Genomic DNA, 21,328 nt, shown 5'->3' on the forward strand with positions numbered 1-21,328 from the left:
ATGAAAGCTGCTCCCATTTATGATAGAATTTAAGGCATGAGTGAAGGACGCTGTCAGGTGCTGCTGGGCAAAGGATGGACTGGGCTTACAAACTGGATTTGTGTGCTGGGCTCCCAAATAGTGGAGTCCGCTGAAGAGTTGTGTAGGAGTAACCTGCTGGTAGCAGGAGCACAGGGATCTGCTTTTGAGAAACAGCACAAAATCCAGCTTTGCCTCTTGAACAGAATTACGTATACCCAAAAGCATGAGATGGAGACAGAAAGAATGGGATCTACCAGAAAACAGCCACTAGTAATCTTCCAACCTCCAGCGAATGTCACTGAATTGCCATAGTAACAAACTGCAACACCGCTAGGAATGAAAGCAAGCGGAGCATTTGAACTGGCTTGTTTTATGGAACTGTTTTTCCATGTTGTCTTCCTGCACATCGCAGAATAACTGGCTGGTGGCAGGCTAACAGTCTAACAGAGTAAACTTCATTCATTCATGGCTAGTACTACCTGTGAGCACTACCTGCCTTTAAACTACAACTTGTTTGCCGTGGTCCTCAAAAAACCTGCTACCAGGGCAAAAGAACAGAGCAAACCACACTATCAGCAAGCTCCTCTGAACTCAGCCAACCTCACTGACACACTGGAGTAGAATTCAAGGCTCCCAAAACATCTTCTTCCTAATTCCTCCCACTTTTAACAGAATTTTATTTAAAGATTCTAGAAATGGTAAGACTCTTCCCCACAATATTTATTAGCACGGCTCCATCAGGCTCACGACTTGCCCCCTGAGAAGAGGAACACCTATTAAGTCTCAAATAGCTAACCAGACATATGTGACATTAACACCAGATATACTTTTAAGAAACCCTCAGCTTTTAGCAGTTCTTCCCTTCCCATTTCTCTGTGCATTTGTTTTCTGCTGTCTTTCACAGGGCACAGAAATGCAATCCAACAGCATTACGGCTGTGCCCTGCAGACAGCGACTGGGCTGCAAGCCCAGAGACTTGCGCTTTCTTCCTTTGCCACTCGCCCGCCGGTTGCCTCTGGCAAGTCACTTTCTTTCTGTCCTGCTGCTTCCCTGCCTGCCTGCAGAATACCAAACTCCCCTGTAAAATGATCCGAGGCTCATCCAGGCAAAAGGCTTACAAGTGCTCTAGACTCGTAGCACTATTGACTGTATTAGTTAACATTTGGTATTTTGAAAACAGGTATTAGAAGGCCACTGGTATGCTGAAATTAGGCAAGTGCCATATTAACAGTTGCCAGAGCAACCTTAATTTTGTCCTAGGTTGGTCCAAAGAGGTAGAGAGACACTGTTAGAAAAAGCAGTAGTGAGCATGTAGACAAAAGCTTAGGTGCTTATGCACTCCCAGATCAATTAAGATTTCATGGGCAACCATAAAACTCACAGTCTGACTTCGAGCTCTTCAAGTCAGTTACGGTTATTTTGGAGATGTTCTTGTACAGAAGATTCCCTTTCCCACAGAAAAGAATAATACTAAAATCCAACAGCCTGAATATTACAAGCCCTGATCTGTAGCAGAATTACAGACCTGGAAACCACAAAGGCTACCACGCTCTGGAGACCAGGGCTATGCTGCTGGAGCCTCATACCCTACCTCCCGGGGCTGAGCCCAGCAACAAGCTGTCAGCACCGAGACCATCCTGGGTTTTCGTCCTAACGCAACCATACCTCCGAAGTATAGGCACTTCCATGTGTAGTGCTGATCCGACACTGGTGCCAGCCTAGCTCTTACAACTACTGTCCACAAACTGTGACATGTGCACTGAATGTAACCCACTGAATGCAACCTGCTTCGTGACCCAGCACAATACCTGTTCACATCAGAGGTGATGCTTCCCACAGCCGGGTCTCTGGCATGCTGTCCCTGCTGGTGCAGGGCTTGTGGGCCCCTGCTTGCCAGTGATTTTATTTAGCTATCTGTCAGGCTGCCAAGAATTTCCTGTGGTATGTGAGCAGCAGGAGGGAGACTGTTTTGCAAAGTATTTAACTCCCCTAAACATGACTGGAATTTCCATGGAGAATGATGGTGCAGATCTAGCCCAAACACCTTCTTCCCGAGGACTTCCAAAAGTCTGGAGCAAACCACAGAGGCATACAAGCACCTCAGAAAAGACTGCCAGACTCTTCTATAGGAACAGTCAGTGACCTAGATGTCAAACTGGCCACCCCTGCCTAGGAAAAAATATCTAACAGAAAGTTTTTTTCAGAACCTCTCTCTCCCCCTTCCTCCTCCCTGCCAGTCAAAGTTGGTAGCAGTTAGACAAGCCTTTTTATTAACACATTAGCACTGTGGGTTGCATTGTTTTCTTCTCTCTACATGTGGGAATTCTGGTCTTGGACCCTGAGCCAAGGCTACGAAAGTAGCTCCCAAAGCCATGCAACTATGTCCCCATGAGTACATCCTCTTCTCAATACCACAGATGTGTCCCTTCAAGGATGGGTAAAAAAAAAAAAAGGCGGGGGGGGGGGGGGGAGTCCCAGGGATACAATCTATAGACTAAAAACCCCAAATGCTGAAAATAACTAAGTACAACAGTTTTTCCTCAAGGGAGTCTTCAAAGTGTCTTCCCAGCTGGAAAGTCTAAACACCACTGTCTCCTCTTTAAGCGGGCAGCAAACTGGCCTCAGCTGCATCCCAGCTTGCCCCATGGCTCCCTTCTTCCCAGGAAAAAAAACGCCAGGCCAGCTCTTCCCGCAGCAGCCTCTTCTTGCCACAGCCCTTCAGCCCCGAAGGCAAGGACACGTTATGACACAGCTTTACGCGCCATGTCAGTAACCCATCCTCCCAACAGGCCAAGCATGACTTGCTCTCAGACCCAGTACGGCAAGATGCAGGCTTTGCCTCCCAAGAATAAACACGACTCACTGCTCTCAGGGCAAGCCTTGGGAGCACAACCCAGCGAACTGCCACCAAAGCTCGATTACTCCTGGGACCGAGCCAAGGCGCCCTCACTGTGCTCTGCAGAGGCAGCACCTGAGATGTCTCCTCACTTGACATACACGGTTGCTTTCACCAGAACTTCTTAGGTGACCGCTGGGGCCATGAGTAACAGCCGTCTCCAAAAAGTCACCATGGAGAAAACTTGAACAGGTTTTGTAAACCTGCAGTTCTAGTTATTTGAAATAATGCCAAGGACTCACTGCTGGTCAAGGGAGCTCCTCATCCACGTCAGTTTAGCATGGATGCAACCTATGCCCCAGAGGGAACACATGAGAGAAAAAAGATCTTGCTGTATCCCTCAAACACTGAGAAATTTTGGAAGAAGGCAGCAAACCATGCCTGCAGAGACCGCGAATCTAGAGGTTCCCAATGAGATAGAAATAGCAGAGGAAGATCTGAACAATACAGATGTCTGTAATAGAAAGGGTGTAAACAGCCAAATCGGGTCACAGAGGAATAGCAGTGGAGCAGCAAGCAAAACAAAAATAGCAGGAAAGGAAAGATAAATAAAAAATTCCTAAAATATATGAGGAGCAAACAGACTGACAGGGAAACAAGAGAGCCATTGAGTGGAAAAAGGACAAGAGCCACGCAGAGGCAAGCAGGGTAGGCTGGGGATGTAATCCAGCCCCAGAGGGGACGGCATAGGGAGGAAAGAAGACAGCTGAACTATTTCATTGCAGCAGCAAGGAGGAGAAGGGGACGATGACTTTGTGAGGAAATTACAACCATCTGCAATTAGAAACAGCAGCACCAGCCCAGCAGTTTCACATTCACTCTGTAAGACAGGTGACATGCCTGGCTTGTTCTTCCACCGGGGTGGATGGCTGCCGTGGGTCCTTCTTACCCATCCCCTAGCTCACCACTCACTGCTTCACTGCTCCATTGCTTTGGTGATTTGGTCTTGCCTCCAGCTCTTTCAGCTAAATGAGACTATTTCGGTATAGCAATGAGTGTAGCAGGTAAAAAAGGGGTTCCTGCGCTAGGGAGGGGGCCAGATTTGTACAGCCCTGCATGAAGATGGAAGGAGTCCGTGCCTCTCCTGCTGCTCCCTGCTCCATCTCCATTGTCGCCACCACAGCTCCTCTGAAGCCTGGTGCAGAGAGCAGCTGCTTGTTGCTGTTCTCTCCCAGACTTCTTCTGCCTGTGACTTTCCATTCTCCCCCACTCCCCAAGATCCAGCCACCAGAGAAGAGGCAGTTACATCCACAGAAATCCTGTGGCTCAAGAGGCATGAACCCTCATCCCCTCTTACTCTTCATACCTCACTCTGCCCTGTCCTTCTCAGCCAAAAAACCTCCCATGACAGGTAAGAAGGAGAAGCTGACTTACAGAAAAAAGTATTTTTTTTGCACAAGGTGGTTCCCAAGCTCTGGCAAAGAGGATACTATGTCCAATACCCCAATAACAAGCCCCAATACCCGAATAACAAGCCCAGGATGCTCGCCGCCCAGCCCAGAACCCAGCAGGGTCCAGTGTCAAAATTCAGAGCAAGAGGGCGAGATGAGCCTGGGAAGACTCAGGATAAGTGAAACACCGACGGGCAGCAGAGCCTGGGAAGCAGTCTGCATCCGCTGCATGGAGGTGGTTACCACATGTCACTGGGTCAACGGAATGCGAAAGTGCCCAGCTGCAGAGCCTGTCTCCCCTCTAGTGAGCACCAGGAGTGGGTATACACCGTGTGATGGCTGGTTGCTACTGAGATGTTTTGGCTCAGGGCTGAGGATCTTCATCCCCCACCTGCAGTGAAGTCAGTCCTGCTTCCTTCTACAGACAGAAAGCCAAGGCTCCCCCAGGCTAACCACAACTTTTTACCTATCACAGAATGGCACTGAAGAAACAGCAGTTTCAAAAGGTGGCATGATTGTACTTCATTATTACTTTTCTTTTCTATTTATCTAACATTTTTATACCCATCCAGGCTAAGTTTGGTGCTTCCAAGCTGCCCTCTGTAAACCACCATGGTATGTAACTTACCTTTCCAACAGAAACCGTGGCTCTCACCTAAAATGATCACAGCAAAAACCAGGTTGGCAGAGACCTGAGGAGGTCTCTGGTCTGACCTCCTTCTCAAAGCAGGGTCTGCTCTGAGCTCAGATCTGGTTCCTCAGGACTTTATCCAGGCCGGCGTTGCAAACCTCCAAGGATGCAAAGCCCACCTCTCTGGACAACCTGCTCTACAGCACAGGGAAAGGCTTTTCCTCCAACACAGCCTCAACCTCTCTTGCACTTTGTGCCCTATATCTCTCATTCTCACGCCACTGCCAACTGTCCAGCTCTGTCCTCCCAACCACCCCCTCACAGGGGCCGTTGGTGCCACCAAGTCCCCCTGTGGCCACCTCACCCCCTGTTGCACAGGCCCCGCGCCTTGGCCTCCTTGCCCTGGCAGCCCAGGGGCCTGTGCTGAACCAGCAGGTTACTCAGTGTCCCTGATCAGGGCAGAGCTCCCCCCCCGCCGATTGTATGTTTAAGGTTTAAAAATTTTCCTGAGACTTATCATGCTAGAGAAGCCGCCAGCAGCCAGCGCCTTCCCTGCGGGGCTGAGGCAGCAGGGCGGACGAGCCCTGCTCATGGCCGCCCTCCGTCTCCTCAGGCCCCCGCGCCCGCCCAGCCCGGGCACCGCGCTCCCCTCCCGGGGGCCGACGGGCGCCTCTCCCCGCCGAGGCCGCGCTGTGCGGCGGCTCCCGCCCGCCACCGCCGCCATCTCCGCGGCTCGGGCCGCCCTCTGCCGGCCGCGCCGCCGCCCGGCCCGCGGGGAAAGGCCCCGGCGGCTCCTCGGCCTCCTGCCCGGCTCGGCAGCCGCCCGCCACCCGCCGCCTCCCCGGCGCTTCGGCCACCCAGCCCCCGCCGGGGGGCGAGGGATGCCGGGGGGCTGCGGTGGGCAAGCTGGCCGTGCCCCCGAGGGGAGCACCCTGCGCCCCGCTGCTCGCACACGCCACAGGCCCCAGGCCCCCCTTACGCCCCCCCAGCGCCATGAGTACTTACTGCCTTGTGAGGCTCCTTCACCTGAGGCAGCTTCAGTGTCTGCAAAGAGAAAGAGCTGCACTTAGATCTGACGGCCGACTCTGCCCCGTGTCCGCTGCGCTTGGCTGTCCCCGGCGCCTCGCTCCCTCGCTCTCCTCCATCCGCAGCTCTTCTCCACCATGGCACCCCACCATCGCCTCCCCGCAGCACCTCGGCTGGACGGCAGCTGCCCGGAGCGGGCTGCGAAAGGCCTGAGGCCCTTGATGGCGGTGGGGCCCAACACGGCACCTCCGAGGCTTGAAGAGCCTCCACAAGCGGGGCTGGTTCCCCAAGCTGTCACAGGGGCCTGGCTCCCAAACAGGCCGGCTGGAAGGGCCGGCCCTGCCCCTGCACACCGGGAGCCCAAGCTGAGGAGCTGCAGGGACCCCCGAGGGCTTCGGAGAGGCACGGGGGGCATGGGTTGGCCCACCAGCGGGGCTGGGAGCAGCCGCCTCCCCGCTGTCCCCCTGCAGCTCTGCCCGGGCCAAGCCCCGGCCTCCAGCCCTCTGGCCTCCAGCTGCCCCGTGTCCCCCCAGCTGCAGGGGCACGGGCTGGGCCGACACGTCCCAGCAGCTGCCACGCCAAGGAGTTCCATGATTTCTACGGAAGGCTGGTTGAAATCCCTCATGTGCTTCATTCCTTGGGCAAGTGCCGCCAAGCCAGGAATGCATGCAGCGAACAGCATGCCCGGCTCTGCCTCCCATGGGAGAGGGCACAGCCTGCCCCGCTGCCGTGCCTCCCCTCCGCAGGGTGAGCAAAGCCTCTCCAAGAGATGGGTCATGAGAATCCCCCCTCCCCAGGGGGCTGTTCTATCCTGGTCTTCCTGAAGGCACACATGAAAAGATGGGAGAAAAAGCTCCCTCCGCTGTGACACGTGGGACCACAAGAAGCACACGGCAAAGATCATGTTCAAGCCCTAAATGACTGCAATGGGCAAAGCTGCAAGCTGGAAAATAAAACCCAGTGTTACAAGTCAAGGATCATAAATGATTAGGATTTCCAAGCCGTTTTGAAGTGTTTCATATTCATCCTAAATTGCATACACTGTATGTCACATTATCTAATAACATAACTACGTTTCAAAATATTCCGTATGTCTCTTGGAATCATGCTTGCATTGCTCTGAAAACCACAGCTGCAGAATGTCACAGCGTTTCTGAATTTAAAATTTGCAACCTTAAGTAATGAACACTGTTTGCATTTAATTTCCTTATTTCTTAAAAATAATAAAAACAAATGATTGTGGGTTTGTGAATTTGTATATTTCTACTTGATTAACCTGCCTGATTAGATCACTTTTCTAGGCAACAATATTAATTTGGCACAACTTCATAAACTGAGGGGCCAGATCAGAAACCCTCAGTATCATATGCAAAAGCTTGACAGTCAAAGCCCTGTATTTTTCCACAGCTGCTACTTGTTTGAATTACCACCTATCACTCAACGAAAAAGCTAGCTATGGCACAATGGAGTTCTGCAGAATGCTGTCCTGGTGTTCACAGACAACGGCATAAATAAACCATAAAAGATACGTACTATGCATGCACCAGGTCCTTTCTGTCATTTAAACAGCTTTAAAAAGTACTTTAGACAAACTTAACAAGAATCAAGCAACACACAAGTGTTTAAGGAGCAGCCATTTTTCCAAATTGTGTTAAGAAATGTTGTTACTCTTAGTCGTAAGACAGACTAAAGTCTTTAGGAATTTAAAATAATTTAAAAAAAGCCACCTAAAAATCCCCTAACAGCCCACTTGAAATCACCTTTGGGCTGAGACCAAGTAATTACAGCTTTAAAACAAAAGACCAATTTCTGAGAAAGTTGCAAAAGTAAGTCAGAGTAGGGAGGTCGGCAGGAAGGCTGGGAAATAGGCAAGTTAACTCCTTGCCTTTCTCAAGTAACTTTCTGCATCTCCTATAAAAATCTGCTGCAGACTGGGAAATGTACACAGTAAAAAAAATGGGTGCTTGGGATGGAGCACAGAGGGCAAAGGACCCCCCCCAAATCTTATGATTTTTCGGTAGCAGATAATCATACAAATGAAACCCAACTTTTTTCAGCTCAGAAACACCATCTCTCCTCAGGAATGGTTATTTTGTGATTAATTTTCAAGTTCTCACCTCAAAATCGTTTCACTCACAGCACTGCTCTGACTCAGACTCCAAAAATGTGCACTTTGGAAAAATGCATTTTTCCATATTCACAATTTGAACAAGTCATCTTCCTTTTCGTATTTTTGGAATCGAGCAGAACCCATTCTTGGAAAGTATTGATCAGAAACTTCAAAAGCTTTGAAATGTTTTTTAACAATTGGTTAAACTAGAAACTTCGCCTGAAGAAAACCCCTCTGCTCTAGTGCCTCCAGCATCTATTCCGATGATGGCAGCTCAGCCCCTTGGCTGGCACACCCCTGCGGGAAGGTAACAGAGAGCTGATCAGTTCAGAGGGAGGCGATGCAGCAACCAAATAATGTAAATAAATAATAAAGAAAAAAACAACTTGAGCAAAATCATCATTCAGCCCAGAAAAGCTTATCTGGAAACAGAGAACTTCCACCAATTATTAGGACAGAGGTGATATATCCTGTGAGGGTTAAACTTGAACCTTGCTATTTTCTTTCATTTGCTTTCTGAAGAATTCTCCTTTGGGTAAAATTCTCCCTTGCTTGGCCTCAGCCCAGAGGTTTTTAAATTTACTGTTTGAAAGTCTAATACAGCAATTTCAGCCATTTTTTTTGAGTTATCTAAAAGTGAAATAATTTTCCTGATGCATCAGCATGCAGATGTTTTGCTGCTCATGTTGCTCAAATACGACCCATCGTACAAAACAAAACTTTCTAGCTGACTAACTCCTGAAGGCAATCCAAACCTTTTAATGACTTGAAAAACCCCACACAGCTAAACAAAAAGCACTGTAAGCAAAACATTTTTAAGGCCTGGGTTGCATGTAGGCGAAGCGGTAACGTTTGTCAGCGCCGATCACTGGGACAGAGCCTTCCATCGCCACCAGGAATGTGCAGCCTTTCTGCTCCAGCTGAACTCCAGCAGCTCTGCAGGAGGAAGGAGCCACGATCCTGCAGGGCTGCACAACAGCTCACAAAAGAGCCTTTCAGCTCAGCAACATAACGTTTTTTGTTGGGTTTCTTTTTTATTTTATTTGTGCTTTTCAGGGAGGCGAAGGGGAAGGAACGCAACCTTTTCATTTCTTCCTTGATAAAACGTAGTGAGTAAATTTCTTACCTACGTTGCTGACTCTTTGCAGAACCCTTTATGTGGGGTTTTCCATGCCTGCCTCTTGGCTTTCAGAGCAAAACAGAGAGGGAGCTTGCCCCTGTGAGCCAGCACGTCTTGAACAAGACCTGCCTCAACCCTTCGCTCTTACAGATCTTTCCAGATCAACCGCTCCTTGAAATTCTCCAGCCAATGCTGAGCACCACAGGGAAAGCTCAAGAAACTAAGAAAATGCCCTGTTTTCCAATAAAAAACCACCCATTCCTGAAGGCACACAAAGAAAGAACACAGGTCACTTCCAACACAGCTTCTCTACCATGGAGATCTAGAGAGGAGGCAGGTGCAGTTATAAAAAGAACCATCTAGGAAATTTCTCCCAGAAATGATCATTATAAAGAAAAACATGATGTCGTCAATACGGAACTGAACACCTCAAAGGGTAAGAAGAAAAATTTAAGTTTTGCACAGGGCAAACCAAGCCGCTGACAAGTAAGGACCGGCTGCAAGAGTGGAGAGGGTGACTGACCTCCTACCCCCGCTGGCCTCAAGCCACAAGCCCCAGGCTCCCCAGCTCTAAACTGGCCACCAAGACGTACAAAAACCAGCTTAGAAATAACCCAGTTCAAAGCAAGGACAGCTCGAGTCCTCCAAACCTCCCACCCTGGGGACTGAGACAGCGTCACTGAATGTAACAGTGGGGCTGGCTGGACACATGGGTTTGTTCAGTTGTTCTGCCCCAAAGGTCCAGACCAGATCAACACAATTACTACCTGCCCTGCCGTGGGCAGAACCTGCTGCATCACCAGCTCTGTCGATCCACAGGACCAACCCATCAGCTAGCCAAGGACCATGAGTGACACAGGAACTGCACAGGAATGCAAAAAACGGGGCTGTTCAAAGGGAAGGAGCACATCCTCCAGCAGATCACAAATAGCAGGTGTTTCTGCTCGAATGCCCCAAAAGCCCTGGAAGAAACACCTGAAGAGAACAAAAAGGGGCCTGAGTTTGCTCTAGCTCTACTCTGACACTGAGCTGTTGAGTTTACCCAGGATCAGCCAGACCTTCAGAGAAAGGCAGATGCAATGTGACTGATGGGTGGCCCAGAGCTTGGTGACACCACGGCTGATGCTCAGGCAAAGAGGGAATGCCAGGTCCTGCCACTGACATATGGCTCCTTCCTCACCCAGCCAAAAAGGAATGGCTTAAAAGATTCAGGATCCGAGTTTCTGGCAGCTGATAATTGTGCGTGATACGCCAAGGGAGCTCAATTTTCAGTACTTTGAGAACAAGCAGACCTAGGAGAGCTGGCCTGCCAGTGCCTTGGGGTTTTATCTGATACACGGACTGAAGATACACAGGGAGAACACACAAGTCCAGGATCACATCCTCGGTGTACGTGTAACCACCAAGTTATCTCACATTTCTTATGACAGTGCAGTACCAGCCACTCCTCTATGAAACCTCAGATACACGTGGCAATAAAAGCATCTTTCACAAAAATGTCTTTCAGTCCTAAGTGCTATTTCCAGCGTTGTTACTGGTACGGTTCCACGTACAGCTCTCACTGGATAACAGCACACAGGGCTTTCCCTCCATATAATCCTTTCTTCTTTTTTCCTGACTGTACATGACATGCACATTCAATGGCACGTTATTTCTCTGCAGAGAGGTACACCTCCTGACTGCTTTAACCCCCAGCTCAGGTTCTGTTTCTGAGGGAATCGCATTTAGAGCTGCATCAAGTTTTCAGTTTGATTTCTTGCTGAAGAGTGTACATGAATAAATATGTCACTTTGATTTTTACTGTCTTAAGGTAATTCAAATGCACTTTAAATATTACTACTACATGCACCTATTTACAGCAACATAAAACATTCTCTGTTTCATGTAGACAAACTGTTCTTCTCCACCACTGATGTGAAAATTACTTAAAAATTTCCACATTCAAAATTTTGAAATTTCCATCTTCTACAGCTACACTAAAAAGGCTTTGGAAGCAAAAGTCATGAGTTCATGACAAAACTACGGATATCAACTGTGCAGGAGTAAGTTGATGCATCCAGACCATTTAATATATAGCTTCATTCCATGATCAAAATGTAAGTAAATGTATAAATGTATAAATACAAATCAACTGGATCACACACAAGGACGTGTCCTCATACTAATATAGCTCTTAAAATTCCAGCTGAATTAAGGATCCCATAGTGCTTGGGGATGAAAAGTAAAATAAAAGCAATCTTTGTCCCAAACCTAAATACTGCAATTATTATTGCAAAATTATTGCAACGCTGTGATGCAACAGTAAAGCATTCTGCATGTCAGCAAATAACTGCTGCTGACTATTATTTTAGGGATTTTTTTTTTTCTTAAACTGGAGGGTGAAACTACTTTGTAATTATATTTAAAGAACTTTTAGGAACTTTGTTGGCATTTAGAAAGGAACACCAGCATTGAAAAACAATTCTGCATGTATCTAAGGATACAGAAGAAGCTCTGTGATGTTCAACAGCACACGGGAAATATGCAACTTTGCAATTAAACAATGTATTATGAGACTGTGAAAAACTCTGACGAGTTAAGGACGCACTTGTTCACTTTTTAGCTCTGCATTTGCTGAATTCTGAGAGTTGACACATTTGAAATTTAATATTGTATTAGCCTTCATTATTCCCGGATTTTCAAACTTTTCCCTGGGAGCTTCCTTTACGTTCCTTTAGACATTCCAGCCAATCGTTCCATTGACGACCATGCATGCAGATACTGCTGGTTGCAACTGACGAGCTAAAGCTGAGGCTCCGACAAGCCCAACGCACAGACTTCAGCGCTCAGCTCAGGCGAAAGAAAATAAAACCACTCAAAGGCTCATCAGCTAGTTTCAAGTCCCTGTTGTTCTGTTATTTCAGATATGTATTTCTCCAAATAATACAAGCTATGCTAAGTACAGAACACGGAGCAAAACTTCCACATTTCTCCAATTAAGCAACATCACACCAGCCACTCTTACAGAAAATTCAAATGAAGTCACCCCTCAGCACAAGATATGTCACACAAACTATACATTTAGGAAGTGACCTCAGTTGACAGCAAGGGTAGAGGGGTGAGTTCAAGCATCATTTTGATTTTAACATAAAAATACATCAGTCTAGCAATGCCAGTGTCTGACTTTATATGCTCCCATCCTGACTTAATGGGGATGGACTAAAACACCCAGCTGGGCAGGAGGTAGAGCACCTCAGGGAGATGCCTACCCCTGTGGTGCTGGCATGGGGTATCTGCCGGGAGAAATGGTTTGATTTGCAGCTCTCCCAAGACACAGTGATGCCCCCAGACAGCCCTGTGCAGTAAATACTGCACTGAACGCAAGAGCTGCTCCTGACCTCAGAAGAAATATTGCTGGAGCAGAGCCACAAAGCTCAGGCAGCCCCAAAGTTTACCCCACGAATGGGCCGATCGAAAGAAGCATTACCGATGAAGAGAAAAGCAGCAGAGACTCTTGAAGACCTTCCTGAAAACAGTCCCTGAACCTGAATGTTACCCCAGGATTCCCCAAGATTTGAGCAGGAGTGAGATACCTCTGTGTGCTCGCACATGGGTCTGGAAACAGTTGTAATACTTGTATTTCTTCCCACATATTCCACATTCGTAAGACCCTGAAAAACAAGACAGAAAAGTATACGTCACCATCTTAGATCAGGAAAAACAGCCTTGCCACATACTTATCCATAAACTGGGGACAAAAGAATGCAGTTTGCAGCAAAGTAATTTTTGGAAGGTTCATGGAGATAAATGCAGGAAATCACTATCCCAGACTCAATTCTTTTTTCAGCCTTATTTAAGATTCCTTGGCATATTACCCTGAACTTACGTTTTCAGTATATCTTTTTAACTTTGCTAACATGAAAGGGCCACTCTCAAAATAGCCTGACTTATAACTGTATAATAACAACTAATATTTCCTATGGACAGAAATAACCTTGAATTACTTTTCAGTAAGTTCTTAGTATATGGGAAAAAAAGCTTTTTCAACTGAAAAAAGAAGGCAATCTGTTATCTTGAGGCAAGGAGTTTTCAAAATTTCTCAAGAAATGCACAATGTACAAATTTCTCAAGAAACCCACAGAGATTTGGTAAATATTCACCCAGAGGAAACCAAATAGATACAAATAGAACTTTTGACCTTTTTAAGGAAAAGCACATGACCACAGTAGTCTCTCTTCTCAATTTGCGTCTCTAATTCCAGAAAACACACATCTGCAAACAGTCATTTGAAATGAAACCAGAGAAACAAGAGCTGGGAGAATCATTTGTAATGATGAAATTATGCAATGAATTTAGCCTCTTATGTTTATTGGAGAAGCAGACAGAAATTTCCTTAGATTTGTTACTTAAGTTGATTCAACCTTTTTTCCCCCACTCCAACTTGGTGAACAGGCTATGAACTCACCTTTCAAGCTCTCACTTGTAAAATGCATTGCAGTTCTTAGCTGTTCACCAGCAGCTAAATAACTGCAGTCCTATCTGTGCTCTTCGGTAGGGTGAGAGCAGCACTTACTGGAAGGGGAAGTGGGAGAAAGAAGGGCTGGATATTATTCTGTGTGAACACAGCATTTCACTTCTATTAACGCTTCCTCACGCAACCGTGAAACAATCTCTTCCTGACCATGCAAAGCAGCAGAACTCAGGGATAAGCCACAAACAAGAACACAACATTCATATGCACATCCAAATACATATTCCAAAACATCATTTTACAGTGATACTCACCCAGCGCTACTCCAAGTGTGCTCTTTCCGGGAACAAAACCAACCAATTTTTTGAACACAATATACCCAGGTTATTTTTTTCCCTTTCCCATGCCCTATTGCTTACAGCTTGGGAAGAAAACAGCTCTCCTTCCAGTGCATAACAGTGCTGAATTCCCTATCTGTCACTGTTAGCATCACTTGGGACTGCCTTTTGAGCTTGGGATGCTACTTTGTCATTGATGCTGAAAGAGGCAATTCGCTACAGTCCAAAACACAGGAGTACACATCTGAAAAAATACTCGAAAATACTGATATTGTAGTCAGTTGACTATGTCTGATCTGCTCCACAGACTTTTAATTATCATAGCTAGTTGTATTTTATATATATATATACACATACATGGGACAGTCATCAGCCGTGGTCACTCCACACAGGCTTTGCTAAGTAAAATCCTGGATATCAGCAAGTCGGCATCATCTGCCAGCCCTCATTTTCCATGCTCAAGGACTAATTATATTCATCACCAACTGCCAAAATTCTTTCCTGAAAACTATTCCAGCTGGAGCACCAAAAGCAGCACCACCAGAAGATGAGCGCACTCACCATCCCACCAGTGAGCACCCTACCAACCAGTAACCCTGTGCAACAGCTGCAGTTCAGCCGTACCAACAGCAAAACGTGACTGATGCCCATTCATCCCCCGAAACAGTGCTGTGCACACATGGAGCACAGGGAAAAACATAAAAAACGTGAGCAGATCTAGGTTGAATTTTCTTCCCCATTTTTCTTACAGTTCCCCCTTCCTCTGGAGACAGTCTATGGCACAAGCGGCACATAAATGCATTTGGTTGTGCAGAAATTCTTCAAGAAGAGTATAACCTGTACAATTAACAGTGTAACGCCTTCCCTCTTCCAATACAAAACGGAACTGGTGCTGCAGCCCTCAGGCAAGGGGCTGTGCCTGGAAAGCAAGGGCAGGAGCTGAAGGCAGGAGAACGATTGTCACATCCCATGGCCAGTGCTTTCGTGTGGATGTCCTGAAGCACGGGATATCTGCCAGGAGAAACTGATGTCCTGAAGCCCCCAAGTCTCAAGTGCAACCTGGGAAAGCCTGGAGTCATCTTCTTCGATGATGGTACCTCTACCCACCTCCTACACACAGACAGTAGAGCACTGCCCCAGGAGGACCGTGAGTTTGTGGAGGGTGTGAGGGGGGTGCATTATAGATCTGAAGTCCTGCACGCACTGAGGGACAACTCAACAGCCACAACTGTGTACTCAGTACACCACAGTTTGGGGGGGCAATGGCACAGATCCTCATATTAGAGAAAGGAGGGATGACTTGCCACAATAAATGTGTTACTAGAGTGGAAGAAAGATGAAGTGGAAAATAAAAAAGACATCGCTATGTGTTAAGACCTTACAAAGAACATGCCTGTGTTGCCTCGAACACTGCCACTGTGGTCATGGTTTATCTTGGGACTTTGTCCACATCTGGATGTGTCATGCAGGTTAAAGCTGTTTGTAGCAGGAGGGGAGATGGGGAAGGTTTTTGGTTAGTTGGTGCATTCAGTTTTGCCAGGCTTTTCCTGAGCCTCATAGCTGGAATTTGGGCAAGACACCCATTGCATCCAGAGCTTTCCCTTGCTCCCTGATCCCTGGTTAGACTTCCACACCCTTCCATCACATACCGGACGTGTATCTCAATGCATGGTCAAAAATCCAGGTCCCTGAATATCGATTTCGTGTATATCCAACGGGAGAGCCACGTTCCACTGCTTTTCCATCTAAATTGTGCAAAAAGAAATCAGAGAAAAGCCCTTAAAGTGGATGCATTTCCAAAGAATAATGATGGCTGAAGCCTATTAAAAATTTCTAAGACCCATCTGTCCCTGTGGCTTGCTAACAAGATGTCAGAGGTCACACAGTTTCTTAAGGCTTCTGCAGCACTATTTTACTTGGTGTAACTAGGGAGAATCCAAAGTGATCTTGAATTACATGTGCTGCTCAGCAACGTTGCAACAGCAGCATCACGGCAAGAATCAAGCATGTGCATGTAAGACTGACAGTCTCAAAGCAGAAGGATTCACTCTTCACTTTGTCTCAGAAACATTTCTGATTTAATGCATTACTTGAAAAATCCTCTGCAAAATGTTTCCTGTAAAGCACGGGCCAGACTGAGAGCTTAAATAGTCTTGTATAAAACTCCTCCTGATCGACTCACAGATAACTCAGTCCTTCAAAACACATATACTGACCTGACAGAATTCCAAACATTAGAAAATGATTCACATCAGCCAAACAGTCTCTCCTCTTTTCTCTTGATTTACAACACAAGTGCCATTCTCTCTTCCTCTCTTTCCTAGAACTTCTCTGCCTTCCTGCCCCCACACCCCTGCCCTGCGAAACGCTGATGTGGTGGAGCTCTTCAAATGCCCCTGGCCCAAGGCCAGCACATGAAACTAGTAAGAAAAAAAAGAAGAAACAAAGAGGAAATATTGCATCTCTAAGCTGTGCAGGGCAAGAAATGCACCACCTGTGAGGCAGGGAGACCCAGCGGTACCGCGGGGAGTACAGGTTGGTGGATGGGGGGGAGAGCCGGATCCGCAGCGGCAGTACCGGTCTGTTGCTGACTGGACCCAGCCTTAGAGCCAACCTCTCCGTTGGCTTTCTTTGCCTGGGATGCTCGAGGGGGTACCCCACGGGGCTTGCAAGACTTCTGTGGAAAAGCAGATGAAAGGGAAATGGTCCAAACCCACAAACACCAGCACCCGCTCTTCAGCTGGGGGACTGCAGCCACTGTCACCACCCATCCCGCCTCACTGCATCCTCTTCCAGCTACCGCAGCGTTTGGGCTGCTCCAAACAGATGGAAACAGAGCGTGGAGTAGTCCAAAGTGCAAGGAGAGAAACATGAACATGCAACCAAACAGGAGGCCTAATTTGATGAAAACACTACAAGTGAATAGCAGCAACTCAGCTGGGAAACCCTGTTATAAATTGCTGCAAGTAACAACTAAAAATATAAATATAGCACACTCCTGCAGGAGATGTGTGACTCAGAAAAGAAACATAAATCTTCTAACGCGTATTTCAGCCAAGTCCCGAAGCTGAGCCCCCTGGAAAGCTGTCTGTCACTTGGAGCCATGTATGCCCTGAAGCCTTCAGCAAGCACTGTGGCCCTGGCTCAAGGCAACACATCCCCCATTTAACTGACCAGCACCTGCGCCCTATGAAACGAGACAATCTCACAGTCTGCATTTCCACACGAAGGAGAAGAATTCTACTCCGGATTCACCATTTCAACCTGCATCATGAATTATTATAACCTTTTTCAACACCTCTGATCTCAGCTTCCTTGATGAAGGCAAATAAAATCCTACCAAAGCCTCGCCTTTCTGCACGGCCAAGGTGATTAAGAGACAGGGCTACCAGATCACATCACGAGAAAGCTTTCAGGAAGGAAAAACTCCAGGAGGTACCGGTGAGCAGCAGCAGAGAGCACAACACCTTTGCTCCAGAGGGAGGAGGCATCAGCATCCTCAGCTGTTCGCAATCTTTGGCTGTTCCAGAGCAGCAGCCGAAATCGCCAGCGAAGCAGCAGGCACGGGATGGTTCTTGTGTAAGTTACACAGATGTCTGCAGTGATGGAAACAGTGCCTGTCCGTGGTTTCTGCAGGGGGGACGGAGGGGACCAGAAGAATTGACTGGCAGCCAGTTCAAGAAACCACAAGGAACTGATATCTGGGCACCACGGTTGGTCCACACGGAGTACAGTATTCGGTTGACAAACAGAACAGTTATTCAGAGGCATCTCCCCAACAAACGCGAGTTATGTGAATGGGGGATAAAAGGGGGCGCTTAGAGGGCTCTTTTCACAAAAGAATCGGCCACCAACTGCCAATCACCTCAGGACCAAGTTGCCTTTAAAGAAACCCAGCGCACATCTATAAAATAACAAATACGATGCACATTTCATTGGAAAAGGCCCTTCCAGATAGAAGCTCTCCAGTTTACTTTTGACGGCTTTCACCCACCGCTTGCTACCTAGTAAATAACTCTGCCCCTCTCCCCACAGCACCTATATGTTGAACCATGTCCTCCCTCACCCCTGCCTGTCCCCAGTGCTCTCCATAGGTACAACCTGTTGGTACCTGCTAACAATCCAGGTCAGCCGCCAGCAAAAGCCCACTCCCCACTTTGCACAACAACACGGTCAGCTTTAGCTAGAAACCACTGTTTTCAAGGGAGCTCACGCACACAGCAGCTGCTGCTCCCAGCCAGAAGCCCTGGGGAGAAGGGGGCCTTACATGGCAGACACCCAATCTGCAGATGCTTACATCAAGGGCTGGTGACCATTGGCTGAAGAAGCTCCTACTGCTTCCCATCAGTGGTCAAATCTCCACCTTTCCCTCCCAGGGCATCAGGTACATCTCTGCATATCAGGGTTGCCCACGATCGACCTCTCAAGAAGCGTAGTGGCACAAAAACTCTGAATATACACAGAGTATTTCCTCTAAATTCTAAGATCTTTAAAGTCAGAAACAGTTACAGACTTCTTCGGCTTTCCCTAGATGTTCTGAGCCTGCAGAAACAGCAGTGACCTCCCACCCTGCTGTTCTTAGTGACTGTCCTACTGGGGAAAGAACAGGAAGGACAATGATGCTCTCACCAGCTCATGACACCTCCAGGGTTGCCTTCCAACAGCACGGACAATGATCAAGCAAAAACCAGGAGAAAATCTAACACCAATACCTCTTATCTCTCTCCCTGCAAGACAAACCAACCCCAACAGCAACACTGGGCAGCTCAAATTAGCTTTCTCCTGGGTTCCTTGAAGGAAACACGGTCCAGCTCTTCTTTCTTCTTTTTATCAGCATCTGCCTTTGGCTCTCAGAGTCACTGGCGGGGACCTGCTCCATGTCGGAGCCAACAGAAGAGTCCCTTTAGCCCCCGGAGCAGGAGAAGGCAGTCTGATGCTCACAGAAAAAAAAAAAAGCAAGCTTCATCTCGTCACCACGTGAGTTGGGGTGGGGATAGGAAGTACTGTTTTGGAAGTGGCACACCACAGCCAGCCAAAAGTCAAAATTATGCCCACAATGTTACCAGCGATCAGAAAAACAAACAAACAGCAACCTGTAAAACCTGTTTTTGAGCTAAATCTAATTATTTACAGAAAGCATCCACTTTCCTCAAAGCAACTTACCTCAAAACATCTCCACCGTTTCTCAGGCTTTCCTCCTGATTGCCTCATCTACACCCAACGTACCTACCACCAGCTCTGGGGTCACCATGAATTGTGCACCTGACTGATGGGCAACTCATTCAACACATCAAACGAAGATAACGAGCTTTTTCTGACAGTTACCCTCATCTTGGTTGAGTCTTTAGGGGTAACCAGATGCAAACGGATAGCAAAAGTCAAAGAAAGTCAATAATCCCTAAGACTGCTGTGCACCTTGGCTCTGGTCCCTCCAGCAGAGCTGAGCTTCCAGGAACAGCTCTCCAGAGCCTCCTTCCTCTCCCCACACCACAGACTCAGGGAACCGACTGATGTGGGGTGTTATCCCACAGCTTACCGAGTGTCTGCTGGTTGCGGACCCCACCTATGACCACGCAGATCTCCGCCGGCACATCTCCCGGCCCATCTTTTATGTTCTTCTTGGAATCTTTGGTGTCATCCTGCCAGATCACCTCTTCGATATAGTCATCTGGTACTTCTGTTTTCACTTTCACCTCAGTCATCATTCCAGCCTCTTCACTGGGTGAGGACTGAGATGTCACCGAGTCGGAGCCCTCCGCCTTTGGGCTGCGCGGGCTCCTCTTCACACACTCCCTGAATGGGGGGAGAAGAGGAGAAAACATGAATCTTCATTGTCAAGCGCTCGCTTTCTCATCACTAGGACCTAATTAAAGGTACTTTTGCTTAATGCAGTTTATTTAAAATAAGTATGGGTAGGCACGTGTCTGTCATATATGACAAGTAATTAAAATTTAACCAGACAAAAGTAATAAAGCCATTTGCTAGTACTGAAAATAACCTTCATCATCACAAATAAACAGACTGGATCACTCAACATGAGCACAAAATTTCCCCTGGTTCCTAGCAGGCCAGGAGCGTAACTCCAGCCGTCCTGACAACAAGTATTATGCCAAGACTAGTCCATACATTCAAAGGAAAAGCCATACACTCCTGGCATTTTTAATTTGGAGCTATCTCCACCCTTCCGTACTCCTCCACGTGTTAATCTACCATCACATCCTCTACTATAACCCTCCAAGGCAATCTAACATCCCATGGTACTAGTATGGCCTTATTCGACATATATGGTGATGATGGAAAGGGACCATCTGTAGCATAATGGTATTTAGGGAGACTAATACATTATGGACAGATACAAGTATCAAAGATGACAAAGAAAGCACGATGGATGGGGAAAGGCAGAGGGAAGAAAGGAAAGCTCCAGTGTTATTTAGAAACTGATCAAGGAAACAGTAGGTATTTCCATCTTGTAAAGAGAAAGCTGGAAATTCATGGGAGAAATCAATCTAAATTAATAATTATTCAAAACCTCTTAAGAAAAGGAAGGGAACTAGACACCTCAAAGCTGTAAACCAACATCAACACGTGCTATGGTGGCAAAAGGCAGAGTTTGAGCACAACAGATGAGGACCAGGTAATAAGCCACTGTAGCTCCTTTTCCAAACACATCATCCCACCACTCCTTAGGGGCTCCCTGTTTTTAATACTGGTTATTAAGAAATTCCAACATGCAATGCAAAGATAAAATAATTGCTGGTTCAGTCTGTGCAGGAATCAGAAGAACTAAATACATAATAGCTTAAGATGACCCAGAAACAGACATTTTAGAGATTATGACATATTTAGACTCATGTAAATACCGGGAACAGCTAAAGTGTTTGAAAACATTTTAAGCAGAAGTAATAGGCAAAATAAAGTGAAAACCAGGCTGAACTTACGGATAAGCATCATTAGACCATGCAATAGCTAAAGTGAAGAAAATCCCATTGCTTGGAACATCACACAAAGTCAGAACAAAGCATGACTTAAAATGTTAGAAAACTAACACATGCAATGGTTTCTGATACTGGTTATGGAGCTGGTAAAGAAATCAAAATGCAACTGCAGGCAAAAGTGCCCAGTGGGTAATCCTGGGAGGATGGAGATGAGAGGAGCAGACAAACGAAGAGAACAATCTTCTGCAGTAATTACTGCACAGCCTCCTACATGGACACATAGTTGCTGTTTCAAAATGGGTCAGTCACATCGTATCACCAGATATTTTATTATTCATCCCTTCATTCTCATTATGGAATGAAATGTACAATTAATAGTCTCTAAACAGAGAAAATTAGCCTTGACCTGC

At 47.0% G+C, this 21,328-nt stretch overlaps 1 protein-coding gene across 22 annotated transcripts in view; it reads right to left on the reverse strand.

Annotated features, from left to right (window-relative positions):
* Positions 1-21,328, reverse strand: part of ZNF618 (zinc finger protein 618) — a 162,175-nt gene that overhangs the window by 59,097 nt on the left and 81,750 nt on the right. For 15 of the 22 annotated variants that reach the window (XM_055719756.1, XM_055719773.1, XM_055719760.1 and 12 more), the window contains exons 3-6: positions 19,520-19,776; positions 15,633-15,728; positions 12,768-12,845; positions 5,945-5,983 (exon numbers count right to left, since the gene is read on the reverse strand). In XM_055719756.1, the coding sequence (XP_055575731.1) occupies positions 5,945-5,983; positions 12,768-12,845; positions 15,633-15,728; positions 19,520-19,776 (470 nt within the window). The remainder of the gene's footprint in view (positions 1-5,944; positions 5,984-12,767; positions 12,846-15,632; positions 15,729-19,519; positions 19,777-21,328) is intronic. The other 7 variants (XM_055719762.1, XM_055719776.1, XM_055719770.1 and 4 more) reach the window with 3 other exon arrangements.

Source organism: Falco cherrug, chromosome 9 (assembly GCF_023634085.1).
Source record: "Falco cherrug isolate bFalChe1 chromosome 9, bFalChe1.pri, whole genome shotgun sequence".
Classification (NCBI taxonomy): domain Eukaryota; kingdom Metazoa; phylum Chordata; class Aves; order Falconiformes; family Falconidae; genus Falco; species Falco cherrug.